The sequence below is a fragment of the Electrophorus electricus genome, chromosome 5, assembly GCF_041902795.1.
Source record: "Electrophorus electricus isolate QZ-2024a chromosome 5, ASM4190279v1, whole genome shotgun sequence".
Lineage (NCBI taxonomy): Eukaryota > Metazoa > Chordata > Actinopteri > Gymnotiformes > Gymnotidae > Electrophorus > Electrophorus electricus.
This window is the reverse complement of record NC_137501.1, coordinates 5,761,270-5,772,440: the sequence shown is the minus strand read 5'-3', so window position 1 is coordinate 5,772,440 and position 11,171 is coordinate 5,761,270. Positions and strand designations below refer to the sequence as shown.

General features: G+C 42.6%; 1 protein-coding gene across 1 annotated transcript; it reads right to left on the bottom strand.

Annotated features, from left to right (window-relative positions):
* Positions 1-107: 107 nt before the first annotated feature.
* On the bottom strand, positions 108-10,802 carry si:dkey-98f17.5 (uncharacterized). Its single transcript, XM_027010610.3, has 12 exons — positions 10,672-10,802; positions 8,922-9,033; positions 8,584-8,677; positions 7,482-7,536; positions 4,315-4,455; positions 3,894-4,054; positions 3,603-3,701; positions 2,538-2,683; positions 2,119-2,290; positions 1,753-1,865; positions 1,452-1,539; positions 108-1,282 (listed from the first exon to the last, which is right to left on the bottom strand). Exons 1-12 carry the CDS (start codon positions 10,784-10,786, stop codon positions 1,229-1,231), a joined length of 1,350 nt encoding a protein of 449 aa, XP_026866411.2. The 5' UTR covers positions 10,787-10,802; the 3' UTR covers positions 108-1,228.
* Positions 10,803-11,171: the final 369 nt, after the last annotated feature.

Below are 11,171 nucleotides of genomic sequence, written 5' to 3'. Positions count from 1 at the left end.
TAAATGAATTTTAAAGTAACATATACGTTCAAAATTACTGTGATAAAATCCTAATAATGAATAAAAGATTAGATATTTGGGTTATTCAAACACTGCATGACTGGGTATAAAGTAAGTCAGGGTTTAATAATCAATGTACAGACAGTAAAGTCATTTTTTAATTATTTACTATCAACAGCAGTTACGATACATAGTCACAATGGTGGGGCACATATTTCTTAACCAGGCAGGAAAGTCATTTTATAAAGATTTCACATTTTTGAAAACCTTCAGTTTTTAAATTAAGCAAGTATAAAACTGATACAAAAAGCTATACTAGATATAATGAAGACAACACTGTTATAAAAGGATTTGAAATGATGTGTTATGAAAACACCAAATATAAGCCACAGGGACTTTCAGAGACTTACTGGCATGCAGTATAGCTATTCACAATGCCCAAAAGTGATTATTCTGTATACACAGTTTGCTTTTGGAACTGGCAGTGGATGTGGAAAATATCTTAAATTATATTGATAAGTTTCAATGAAATAATTTAACTTTATTATCCTTATTAATAATTTAACCTCATATCTAATATCACAGCATAGTCCTTAAGTAGCAAACACACACACACACACACACACACACACACACACACTTACAATAATACCTCACAAAAAAGTGAAATTGATCTAAAGCCACAGTCTGCGATCTTCAGTGCCTCAAATGGCTTGTTTAAATGCTTATCTTTTCTAAACACCAAAGCACCAGTAGAAAGGTTCTGTACAAATGAAAATAATTACAGTAAATAGAATTGTTGTGCTTTGATTGCCTTTTTTGAAATACCTTATAAATGGAGTTTGTGGCTTGTATTTAACCTGAGGCTCAGGTTCCACAACTCCACAAATGCAGCATCAACGAGTCATTAAGTCTCTGTAGTGTACTGACATTTAAAACACAGTAAACCTGGAGGAAATATATAGCCTGGTTTTAAGATCACAGTGAGGTCATATTTGTATATGTTTTTCATATATACATTCATTCATTTTACATTGATCTAAAAAGGCACCAAGTGTTATCACTCATGGCATGAAATTGATTCCCCTATGACAGAAACACAGTTTTCAGGGATGACGTATGCATTACAAGTTAGCTGTAGAGCCATTTGACGAAGATATGCTCAGTGTGATTCTCCGATATAAAATGCCCATTGATCTGAAGTGATCCATGTTGGGTTGCACTTGGCTTATAAGTCATATTCTGCAGCACACTGCTGTAGGTATTCCTCATACAGCCTCATCTGTTTACAGGAGATATACAGAAAAAGCTGCTTTTGAAACCATCAAAGGTAACAAACGTCTAAATAACAACACATCTAGCGTATTTGGCAGGGGGTTTTGATGGCAAGCACATACACTGGAATATCTTTATCTGCTGATAAGTGGCTGGTACCTTGAACCAAGTCTTACCTTTTTGGCTTTGATGACGTCCTGAACATATTCAATGTACTCGATCAATTTCTTCTTCTCTTTCTTTGTCAGAGTCTTACTTCTCTGGCTAAAGGAAGGGTTAGGACATGCAAACATGTCAATCAAATGCCGATGTAAGCGGTTGAGATAAAACCTGGCTTTGACGATTAATGGGTTTCACATTTGCAATATAAAAGCAAGCACAGCACGATATGTAACGTCTGAGCTCAGCACTGGGGCTACAGCGCCATCTTGTGTCTGTAAAATGTCTGCGCCGGTTTGCTGAAGTGACTCCACTTACCGGGCGAAATACCTGGAAAGGACAAAGAAGAAGTAGCACATTGCTCCAAAGATAATCACAGAAACGAACTGTCCATCTTCTGGGATCCACTGCCACAGATACAATACTATCCTCTAATCAGAAGACACATCCACACACACAAACACACAGGCACACATAGGCACTCTATCACTAAATATAAACTTCTATTTAATGGTCAATTGACATTGTCCCCCAATTATATTTATTTACATTTACATTACATTTATTTATTTACAATATTATTGTCTATACTGTAATATTATTACAACCACCAGGAAAAAGCATATCACATGAAAAATGTGAATATGTGAATATGCTTTTCCATGACTGTGTGTAAGAAGATACCATGAAAAAGTAGAGAGCCGTGGCAAACTCCTCCCCCACCAGGGTGTTCAGGTCCTCGGGGAAGAAGGTGTCGATGAGGAAGCTGAGGATGAAGAGTGTGGGAAGGAAGACTGCCAGGACTCCGCAGAGGAAGGAATTAAAGCGGCTGCTCTTATTATAGCTAATTTCAGCCCTGTCGGAACACATGGCGGATAGAGACACAGAGCGTGAACACACACACGGACCTGCGCAGTGGAGACCGTTACAGTTACAAAGACCCCAGTTAAGACTCTGAGGGCACGGTGCTGGATGAGACACACGCATGAGTGAGAAGAACGCCAGCATGAGGCTGTGATCAGGTTCTGCGTGAGCGTCTGCACTCAGGTTGCGGTGGGGCGCAGCGTGAGAGGGTAAGAGGAGGAGGAGGAGGTGTTCCGGACCTGTCTTGGGCCAGCTTATTGCTGATGCTGGTGGTGATGAGGTCACAGTCTTTGTCTAGCTGGTCCAGGCTTTTCTGCACCGCTTGGTTAATGCTCTTCTCTATTGCCTCGCACACCTCATTGATCTGGTTCACACACCTGCTGGGCTACAGGGATAAGGACACATCGATGCACAACTGAAGAAACAGGACTTAAAGAGTAAAGCACTGCAAACTTATTTGCAACATCAACAGAAACTGGAGACTGATTTCCTAGATCACAGGCCTATTCTCCCCAAACCAACTGAGACTGGTTCTCAACTACATTACACTCTCAACCAGGACTTGCTAAAGACTCATGTGAGCCAATAGTGATGTGTCCTAGTACCTAATGAGGTTCACTCTCAATCAAGGAGAACCATGGGATCACGGGCTTCCCTGTCCTAAAAAAATTACATTTGCCTCATTAACTAATCACCAAGTCCACCATGAGATATATCAGACGTAAGAGATGGCAGGGAGGTCACTCAAGGTGAAAGGGCGAAAGAACAGTAACCCGACTGGTCAAAACTGCAATCTCACTGCCATTACACTGACCTCGTGCGAAGTGATATCAAGAGCAGCAACGAGTCTTATTTTTCATGGCATCTGGAAATATGCGATCTTCCCGGAACATGCTACCTGAGAACGTCTATGGCCTCAAACGTCTCCGGTGTGAACGGGAGCAGTGCTCTGAGCTGAAAGGCAGGGTGGCAGGTGTGCAGAGAGGCGTGGGTCTGCTACCACTGACAGAAACTGTGGTAGTCAAAAGTGCAGTTACTCACATCCCACTTTTTAGAGCGCGGGGGCGGGGCCTGTGCCTGAAACCCTGACTTCGCTGAGCTCTGACTCAACACTCACCCCGTACATGGCACGCGCCTGTCGGAGCTGTGCTGACGTCACAGAGTGAGTGCAGCGGGGAGGTTTGACCCAGTTTGTCACAAAGACCTCGAATGCTGTTTCGTTTGTGTTATGTGCTTTGTCACTTGTTCCTGCGGTGCATAAATTCCCAGAGCATAAAATGTAGGATGTAATGTACATGACTTACTTTCTGTGGGTTGGGTATGTATATTGTGGGCATTTCGAAGCCACATTTGTTAAGGCCCGGTCTACGGCACAGCTCTTGAACTATCTGCATCATCACTCTCTGTGGGGAAGAAGCACAACATCAGGAAATAGGTTAGCCGCTGGAAAGCTGTCGTAGCACACAAGAACAGATCAGGACCAGGCTGACCTGGGGGAAGGCTCTCACACATATCTCTCTCTCTCTCTCTCGCTCGCTCTCTCATGCGCGCACACACACACACTGACAATACACTCACACAATACACACACACACCTGTCTGTCTGTCTCTTTGCCGGCTTCGTCAGCTTTGCTGAGGCAGAAGTGCAGTTTGTCTCCACATTTGTCGCTCAACTTCTCCACGATGTCCAGCGTTCGCTTACACAGCGCCTGACCCATTGGGTCGAAGAACACGAAGATCAGATCCGCTTGCTCACCTGGAGCAGTGCGCACACACACGCACGAATGCACGCACGCACGCACAGACCCACACACACACAAACACACGACATGACATTCCAACCAAACTGAAAACACTCAGCTGAAAACATAGCTCTGTAGCTGCCAGGTTAGCTGTCCAAGGACCAACCACATCCAGGGGATCCCCTTCATTAACGAGTAACGCACACCCAAACGCTCCTGTCCTCAACATGGACCAGTCTGCACAGAAAAGAACAACGGACCTCATCGCGCTTACCAAATGATGTGATGGCACTGTTGACATCGAATGGGTAGACCATGTCTCCGTCCACTAGACCTGGGGTGTCCATGAATGTCACCAGGCTAAACTTCTTCTGTTTGGAGGTGGAGATCTCAGCAGACAGATAATCCATGATACCTACGACACACAACTGCAGGCATACATAACCCTGCAACACAGGAGTGGCTCTTCAAGATTTTAACCCACGTCTACTGAAAGGTGAATGAATGCATTAATACAATGAAATATCATCAAAGAATAATGACACACGCGCGCACACACACACACACACACACACACACACACACACACACACACAGTATATGTAAAACAAAGTTCTACTTGCAGCTCACTTCCTTTGTAGGTTTGTCATAATAATTAAATACAAAGGTTTTCAATAAGCTAATAATAAGGTAACAGAGAAGTCTAACCGTAACCCCCAACCAAAAGAGATGAGAGGATAACAGTAATGGCTTCTCATAACACTAGTAGTTCAGACCAATGTTTTGTTACATTTGTCTTAAGAAATCTCTCTGATTGCCTCTCAGAGTCCTTGAGTGACATGTCTTGTCAGGACTTGTTCCCCTCCCCTCTCTGCTATATCTGGTGGTCTGTAGTCATGGTTACCCACAACAGCTCTTCAACTGGCAGCTTTAAGGCGGAACCACATAAAGCTAGCCAGTGAAGAACGACTGTGAAGTAACGCCCAGCCGGCTACCACCTGCCAATCAAAGCCCTTAGCGTTCCTGTTCTGGAGAGTTACTTCAAACTATGTAGAATTCTTCATTTTTTTTGCATGATGTGGGTCTCTCAGAATGACGGGGACCTTGCACTTCATAAATGAGCTCTCTTGCATGGTTAAATATCTAGGGTAGGCTTTCCTCTCTCAATGAGCTAATAAAATGTAACATAGTTGCTGCAAATATTGTAATACACATATTTTGTAGTCTAATCAAAGTGGCTTTATGGATTTTCCATCAGATTTCTCCAGTGTTGTGCACTGAAGTTCTTTCACTAGGGCAGGAGCAGGTGGTCATCATCTCGTACAAACCAAGTGCCTGTTCCTCTGCTAATCAACATTCCCTAAGGCTTCACCGGTAGCTGACGCCTCACTTCTGCCTATTCATCGCCCTACTCCTTCTCTCTCTCGCTCAGATCCCACACAGACAGACGCATCCCGCCCACTCCGAGCACGGCTTACAAAGCAGCTCCATCTCGCTCATGCACCCACAAGACATGCACGCCACGGCTACAGCACAGCGTCAGCGTCCGCATTGACCCGCAAGGCCGTGCTGCAGTTTACCAAGGCACGGCACACGTGACAGGGCTAGCCCAGAAAACGGATTTAGAATCAGAGACACTCAGCCGCATCGGCCCCGCTGCGCGTACATACGAAGGGCGCTGCCTTGATTCAGTGTATGGAAATTGTTGCAAACGAAAAGTCAAAGGTCGAGAAAGTGCTGCATCGCTGCCGGGCCGCATGGTGGTGAGACCGGTACCGCGGCAGCAGAGTGAGGCGGCTTGCGATGTGGTGGCATAGCCGAACCACACCCAGATCATGCGCTAATCAGAAGTTTAAGGCCTACAGTGGTGCGAGCACGGCAGGTGGGAGGTGGTATAAGCGTGTGCCAGTGTAGCCATGAAGGGCGGCCGAGACAAGCGCGATGGCAGACGAGCGGGGACGTGTGCGTGCTGGCCAGTGGAGGCTGTGAAATGGGCGAGGTGTCGTGAGTCAAGCAGTGGAGTTGTGATCGTGGCATTTGCATGACATGTCGTGATTTGAATACAGATTCCTTCTACCATAGGCACAGCCGGAAGAAGAGCCTATATTGGTGTAGCCTAACAGATATGGCTTTTCTGCACTCATTATTTATTCTCTCTCTCTCTCTCTCTCTCTCTCTCTCTCTCTCTATCTATCTATCTATCTATCTATCTATCTATCAGCTTCTCTGATGCTGAACTGTTGACAATTGGAGTGACTCACTCTCGCTCAGTCTGCACTGGATGAACCTACACTGTCCAGTGAATAGAACCTGCGTAATGATTGTGCAATCATGATGCACTCTGACACGCCCCAACACCAACCACAGAAGAGAGGACAACACCATCATAGCACAATCAAAATATAGGAGCTGAGTAATTAAATCAGTGAATCATAACCGCAGACCTTAATCTCTGTTAGCAATGTTAATCATGCAAACTAGTCTCAGTCTTGTTTTATACATGCACAATGAAACCAAATGAACTGGTTATAATAGGCTTGATAAGGGAGTACGAACAGATCTTATGGCATAGTCTGCAGTCTGAAGAGGCTACATTTTACTCTATATGCATAGCTATGACTCAGTATCTGGCATTAGTCATAGCTTTGATAGATTTAATAGCTTTAACCAGAAACACACACACACACACACACACACACACACACACACACACACACACACACACACACACACACACACAGCATCATTACATACTCAGTGCACCTAAAAGTAGGACACAAACACCCCTCCACTAACAAACTGGAGAAATAGCAGTAATTTTTTCAAAAGAAAATACAAGTTTAAATCTCACCCCACCATGTCATCCAGTTCATATACTTATGTATTTATTCAACATGTGCCAAAATATATATAGCAACAGGACCAGGGACGAGCAATCTTGCTCGAACGCACTGGTCTGGTACCAGGCACTATGAAGCAATTTCACACAGATGAACAAGCAGGTCATTTTTATGCATGCAAATGCACTTCAATAAAGTGTGACCATAGAGGATACCAGAGCAATACTCTCCATCCCCCAAATCACTCACACTTGAGTCTGCTGACAGATGTCAGTGCTAGAATCTACCCAGACATATTTTACACGATTCTGAGATTACAACTCCCATATGTTCCAGAATGCTGGTACAGTCTGCACTATTTGCAGATTACAATTGCCATGCATTTTAGAAGACTAGAAAAGTCGACAACACCCATACATTCTAAAATGGCGGAAAACAAATTTAACAAACCAGAATACTGATCAATTCTACAGTTATCCTAGAATGTGACCAAAACTGACCATGAAGATCACATTCTTAAAAGCCACTACAGGGTAAAAGACTTCCTGCCAAGCTGACAAAACGTACCATCAGTGATTCTAGAATGCTGACTAATTCCTACCTTTAAACTCCAGAAGCGGCCGGAAATGCGGGTAAAGGTGGAGTGTGGCATTCCCCTGTGTGGACAAGAGAGGAAGGGAGAGGAAAATGGGTGAGAGGGAACGAGAACGGCAAAAATGTCGGAAATGAAAAGTGATGATGAAGAGAGAGGAGACAGGAGGAAGGATAGAGGAGTACTGAGTGCATGAAGGCAAAAGCCAGGCCCAGCTGTAGGGAGGCTCCCTCCTCCTCTCTCTCTCTCTCTCTCTCTCTCTCTCTCTCTCTCTGCTGCAGCTGCCTCTATCGCTCTCTTCCACTGGCAGATGGCTTTTGGTTCTTGCTGTATAAAGCTGACAACCTCTTTATACGACTCTATACCACTCCTTTAGTGTAATTGCATTATGCGTGCTCCTCTGTTAACAAGCAGGGATAGTGAGACAGAGCCATGTGTGTTGCTAAATGCTACGCACTGTGGCTTTAAGACAACCCCTGTCTCTCCAGAACAAACCTCCGACACATCTATGGTACAGTCAGATTCCTTCTCCTTCTTTCTCACACAGAAATATACAACACATGCAAAACCACACACCTCGTCACTGTATCCCTCCTAGTGTACAGTATATCAGTGTAGCTGTAGACTGAGACAGGCACATACTTTGGTCCCTTACTGATCAATGAATGCAGACTGACATGTCTTAGACTGTCACATGGGAAGCTGTGTAGCACCTGTGTGGAACAGGCCTACATAGCATAATGGCATCTCTGCTGACTAAACGCAACCTGAAATAAAGGAGCTTTTGTAGTACGCTTTTGAACACGACGACTTAAGAGTTACATCTAGATTTTAGATAAGGTAGTGTAGAAAAATGCCCTTATGTGATCTTTATCAGTTGTGTAGGAGAGAGGTGTTAATTCATTCAGGTGGCGATGTTTTTAAAGGTAAACATCACAAATGTCAAGGACAAAATGTGAAATATGCAAATTTGATGGTTGTGATGTACAATAACAGGCTGTGTGTGGAACCAGGACACATCTGCACGTTATCAGGCATGCTTACCCAGGCACTGCAATAACAGCCACATTATCACAAAATGAACTACAGCGCATAAAGAGGATAAACTTACGGTCAGGGATTCTCTTTTTCTGCCACTGGTTATGAACGTGAACCCTTGAGTTTCTATGGCAACGCCAGTCTTTTGAATGTGCTCCTCCACGTACCTAAAATCATAACAATACTAACATTACTACTATAGCAGTGAACCAAATAAAAAAATGAGAGCACTAATACTAAATAATGGACAACTGTCTCAGCATGTAATCTTTCCACGAAGTTAAGATGGATCCAATTTCTGTATTTAATCCTTATCTCACAGTCATAAACAGTAACTTGTGTCAACATGTAATAAATTGTTCAGTTAGTAGTTAAAAGGTAGCAGATTTGTTAAAATAAGATTTCTGTTACCAGTTAATAAAGGAACTTTTCCCAGCTGAGTGGTTTCCCATAATCATCACAATTATCTTCTTACGAGGTGGCAACAATCTCAGTCCCAGACAGGCTGCAATTTTCACAAGGCCTGGAACACATGTATGAATGCAAGCACACAAGCATGCACACATTCAAACACACACATTAGAGAGTTTGTTTTAATATTGTAGCCTTCAATGTTGACCTTCAGCATCAAGCATCAAGTTAACACCGCAGTAACGCTAGGCCTAAGGTCCAAGACACAGGCCTAAGGTGTGACTAAAATAATTATATCAATGTTCCCCCAACACTGAGCCCAACCCTGCTTACATTATGCTAACCTTAAATTTATTATGGGATGGAAAAAACTCAAATTCTAAAATAGTTCTACATGTTCATGTTTACATAGATGTCTAGATGTCTAATCAGGTCTTTAAATTTGTACTATGAACATTCAGCTAATCTTATTTGTAGCTTTACAGTTGTAAAAAACTGTTAAGATCTAGATGCATCCTTTATGTTATAAAATTTGCCTTTCAGAAGATCAACATATGGGGTTAGTTTCCTCAATGTGGATTGAACTTAGCCTGTAACAGTGCTACACTGTAACAATGGTGAATCACCAGCTAGGAAACAGGCTCTAAAGGTTTAAACTGATCACAACAGGCAGTGCTATTTAAACATAGCACGTGCTGAGTAGACCTGCCTCTCAAGACCATATAAGTGAATAGAGCAACTGCACTTTTCATAAACAAACATTCCCAATAACATACGGGTCAGACAGCACTGCGAAGCTTAACCTTACACAAGAAAACATTTAATTCAACTTAAGTGTTGGCCTCATTAAGATAATATTAAGAATGTGCAAGCTTATAAACACCTACACACACCCACAGAAAGAAATATATATACACACACACACACACACACACACACACACCTTACAGAGGTGGCATTAAACAGGCTTATTTCCATTATGGATGATCTACTGAACTCAAAATAACAATGTACACAATGCAATTCCACCTTAGAATAAAATTCAAGAATTATAATAAGTGTAAGTGTGTGTGTGTGTGCGAGTGAGAGAGAGAGAGAGAGAGAGAGAGAGAGAGAGAGAGAGAGAAAGAGAGAGAGAGAGAGAGAGAGCCATAGGAGATACATGAATCATGAAAAGAATATGATTTATGATTTTAGAGTAAGACCAACCTACAGCGAAAACAAAAGAGAAACGTCTGTATTAGCAGGGTTATCAGTGTGTTTGGAGTCATATACTGAAATCTGCAAATAACAAGGTATCATACGCTTTCTTTTTTAGCTTACATAAAAAACCCAGAGTGAGATAGGAGTAACTTGCACACATTAGGCAACAGTAGCAAATTTCATAGAGCGCAGTAACTCTTCTGACTGCATGACCTGACACTGAAACTATTGGACCTAGTGTCAAATTCACTTCATGCTCAATGCAGTCCAAAATGAATGGCCGGCAGTGCGAGTCGCGACTTGTCATTTGTTAAACAAATGACCTGCCGGCGTAAGTGAATACAGCGTAAGGAATGCATAATGAATAACATTTTATAAAAACGTTATACTCTTTATAGTGGTTGTCATGAGTTGCATGTTTGAGGAGACTTTAGAGCTAAGCTTTATATTATATGCTTCTTAAGAGGTAGCGCAAAGGTGACGCTGAATGTATACTGGGGACGCTGCTACAGTAATCAAGTGTTGAAAACGCAGGTGTATTATTTACCGTTCTCATTGTCGACATACAAACTGTGAGATTCTTTCAAAAGTCTTTCGCTCGGCGTAGTTATGACTGTTTCCAAAGCGTTAGCCACTGACCGGGACTTCCTACCGCCCGACATATTGAAACCAAACAGGTTTTTTTCACGTTAGGAAGGAAAACAAGGGGGACCGTTTAGAGTGTTACACCAATTCCTTGACGAAAGCGAGACTTTAACGCCTCCCAACGGCCGTACCAGAAACTCAGACTTTACAAAAATGTTCGTCACACAGACCGCTCACCTATGATGACTTTATTTAGCACAACTGTTCTTAATAGTTTTAATAGCCCAATAATAATAATAATAATAATAATAATAATAATAATAATAATAATAATAATAATAATAATAATGACAAAACGGCCAACTGATTCTGATGGTTTTGTAATGTAACTTTGATCAGTGTATGCACCAGGGAGGTGAGGTTTAGGGGGAACCATTTGGGGAAAAAAAACTAAACTAGCAA

Bases quoted from the DNA above. Each gene is read 5' to 3' on its own strand.
- si:dkey-98f17.5 (XM_027010610.3), bottom strand. From the start codon at position 10,786: ATGTCGGGCGGTAGGAAGTCCCGGTCAGTGGCTAACGCTTTGGAAACA. The intron at 3,702-3,893 runs GTGTGTGTGTGT...TCTTCCCCACAG, and splicing joins GCAAAGAGACAGACAGACAG to AGAGTGATGATGCAGATAGT. The intron at 1,283-1,451 runs GTAAGACTTGGT...TCCTGTAAACAG, and splicing joins ACGTCATCAAAGCCAAAAAG to ATGAGGCTGTATGAGGAATA.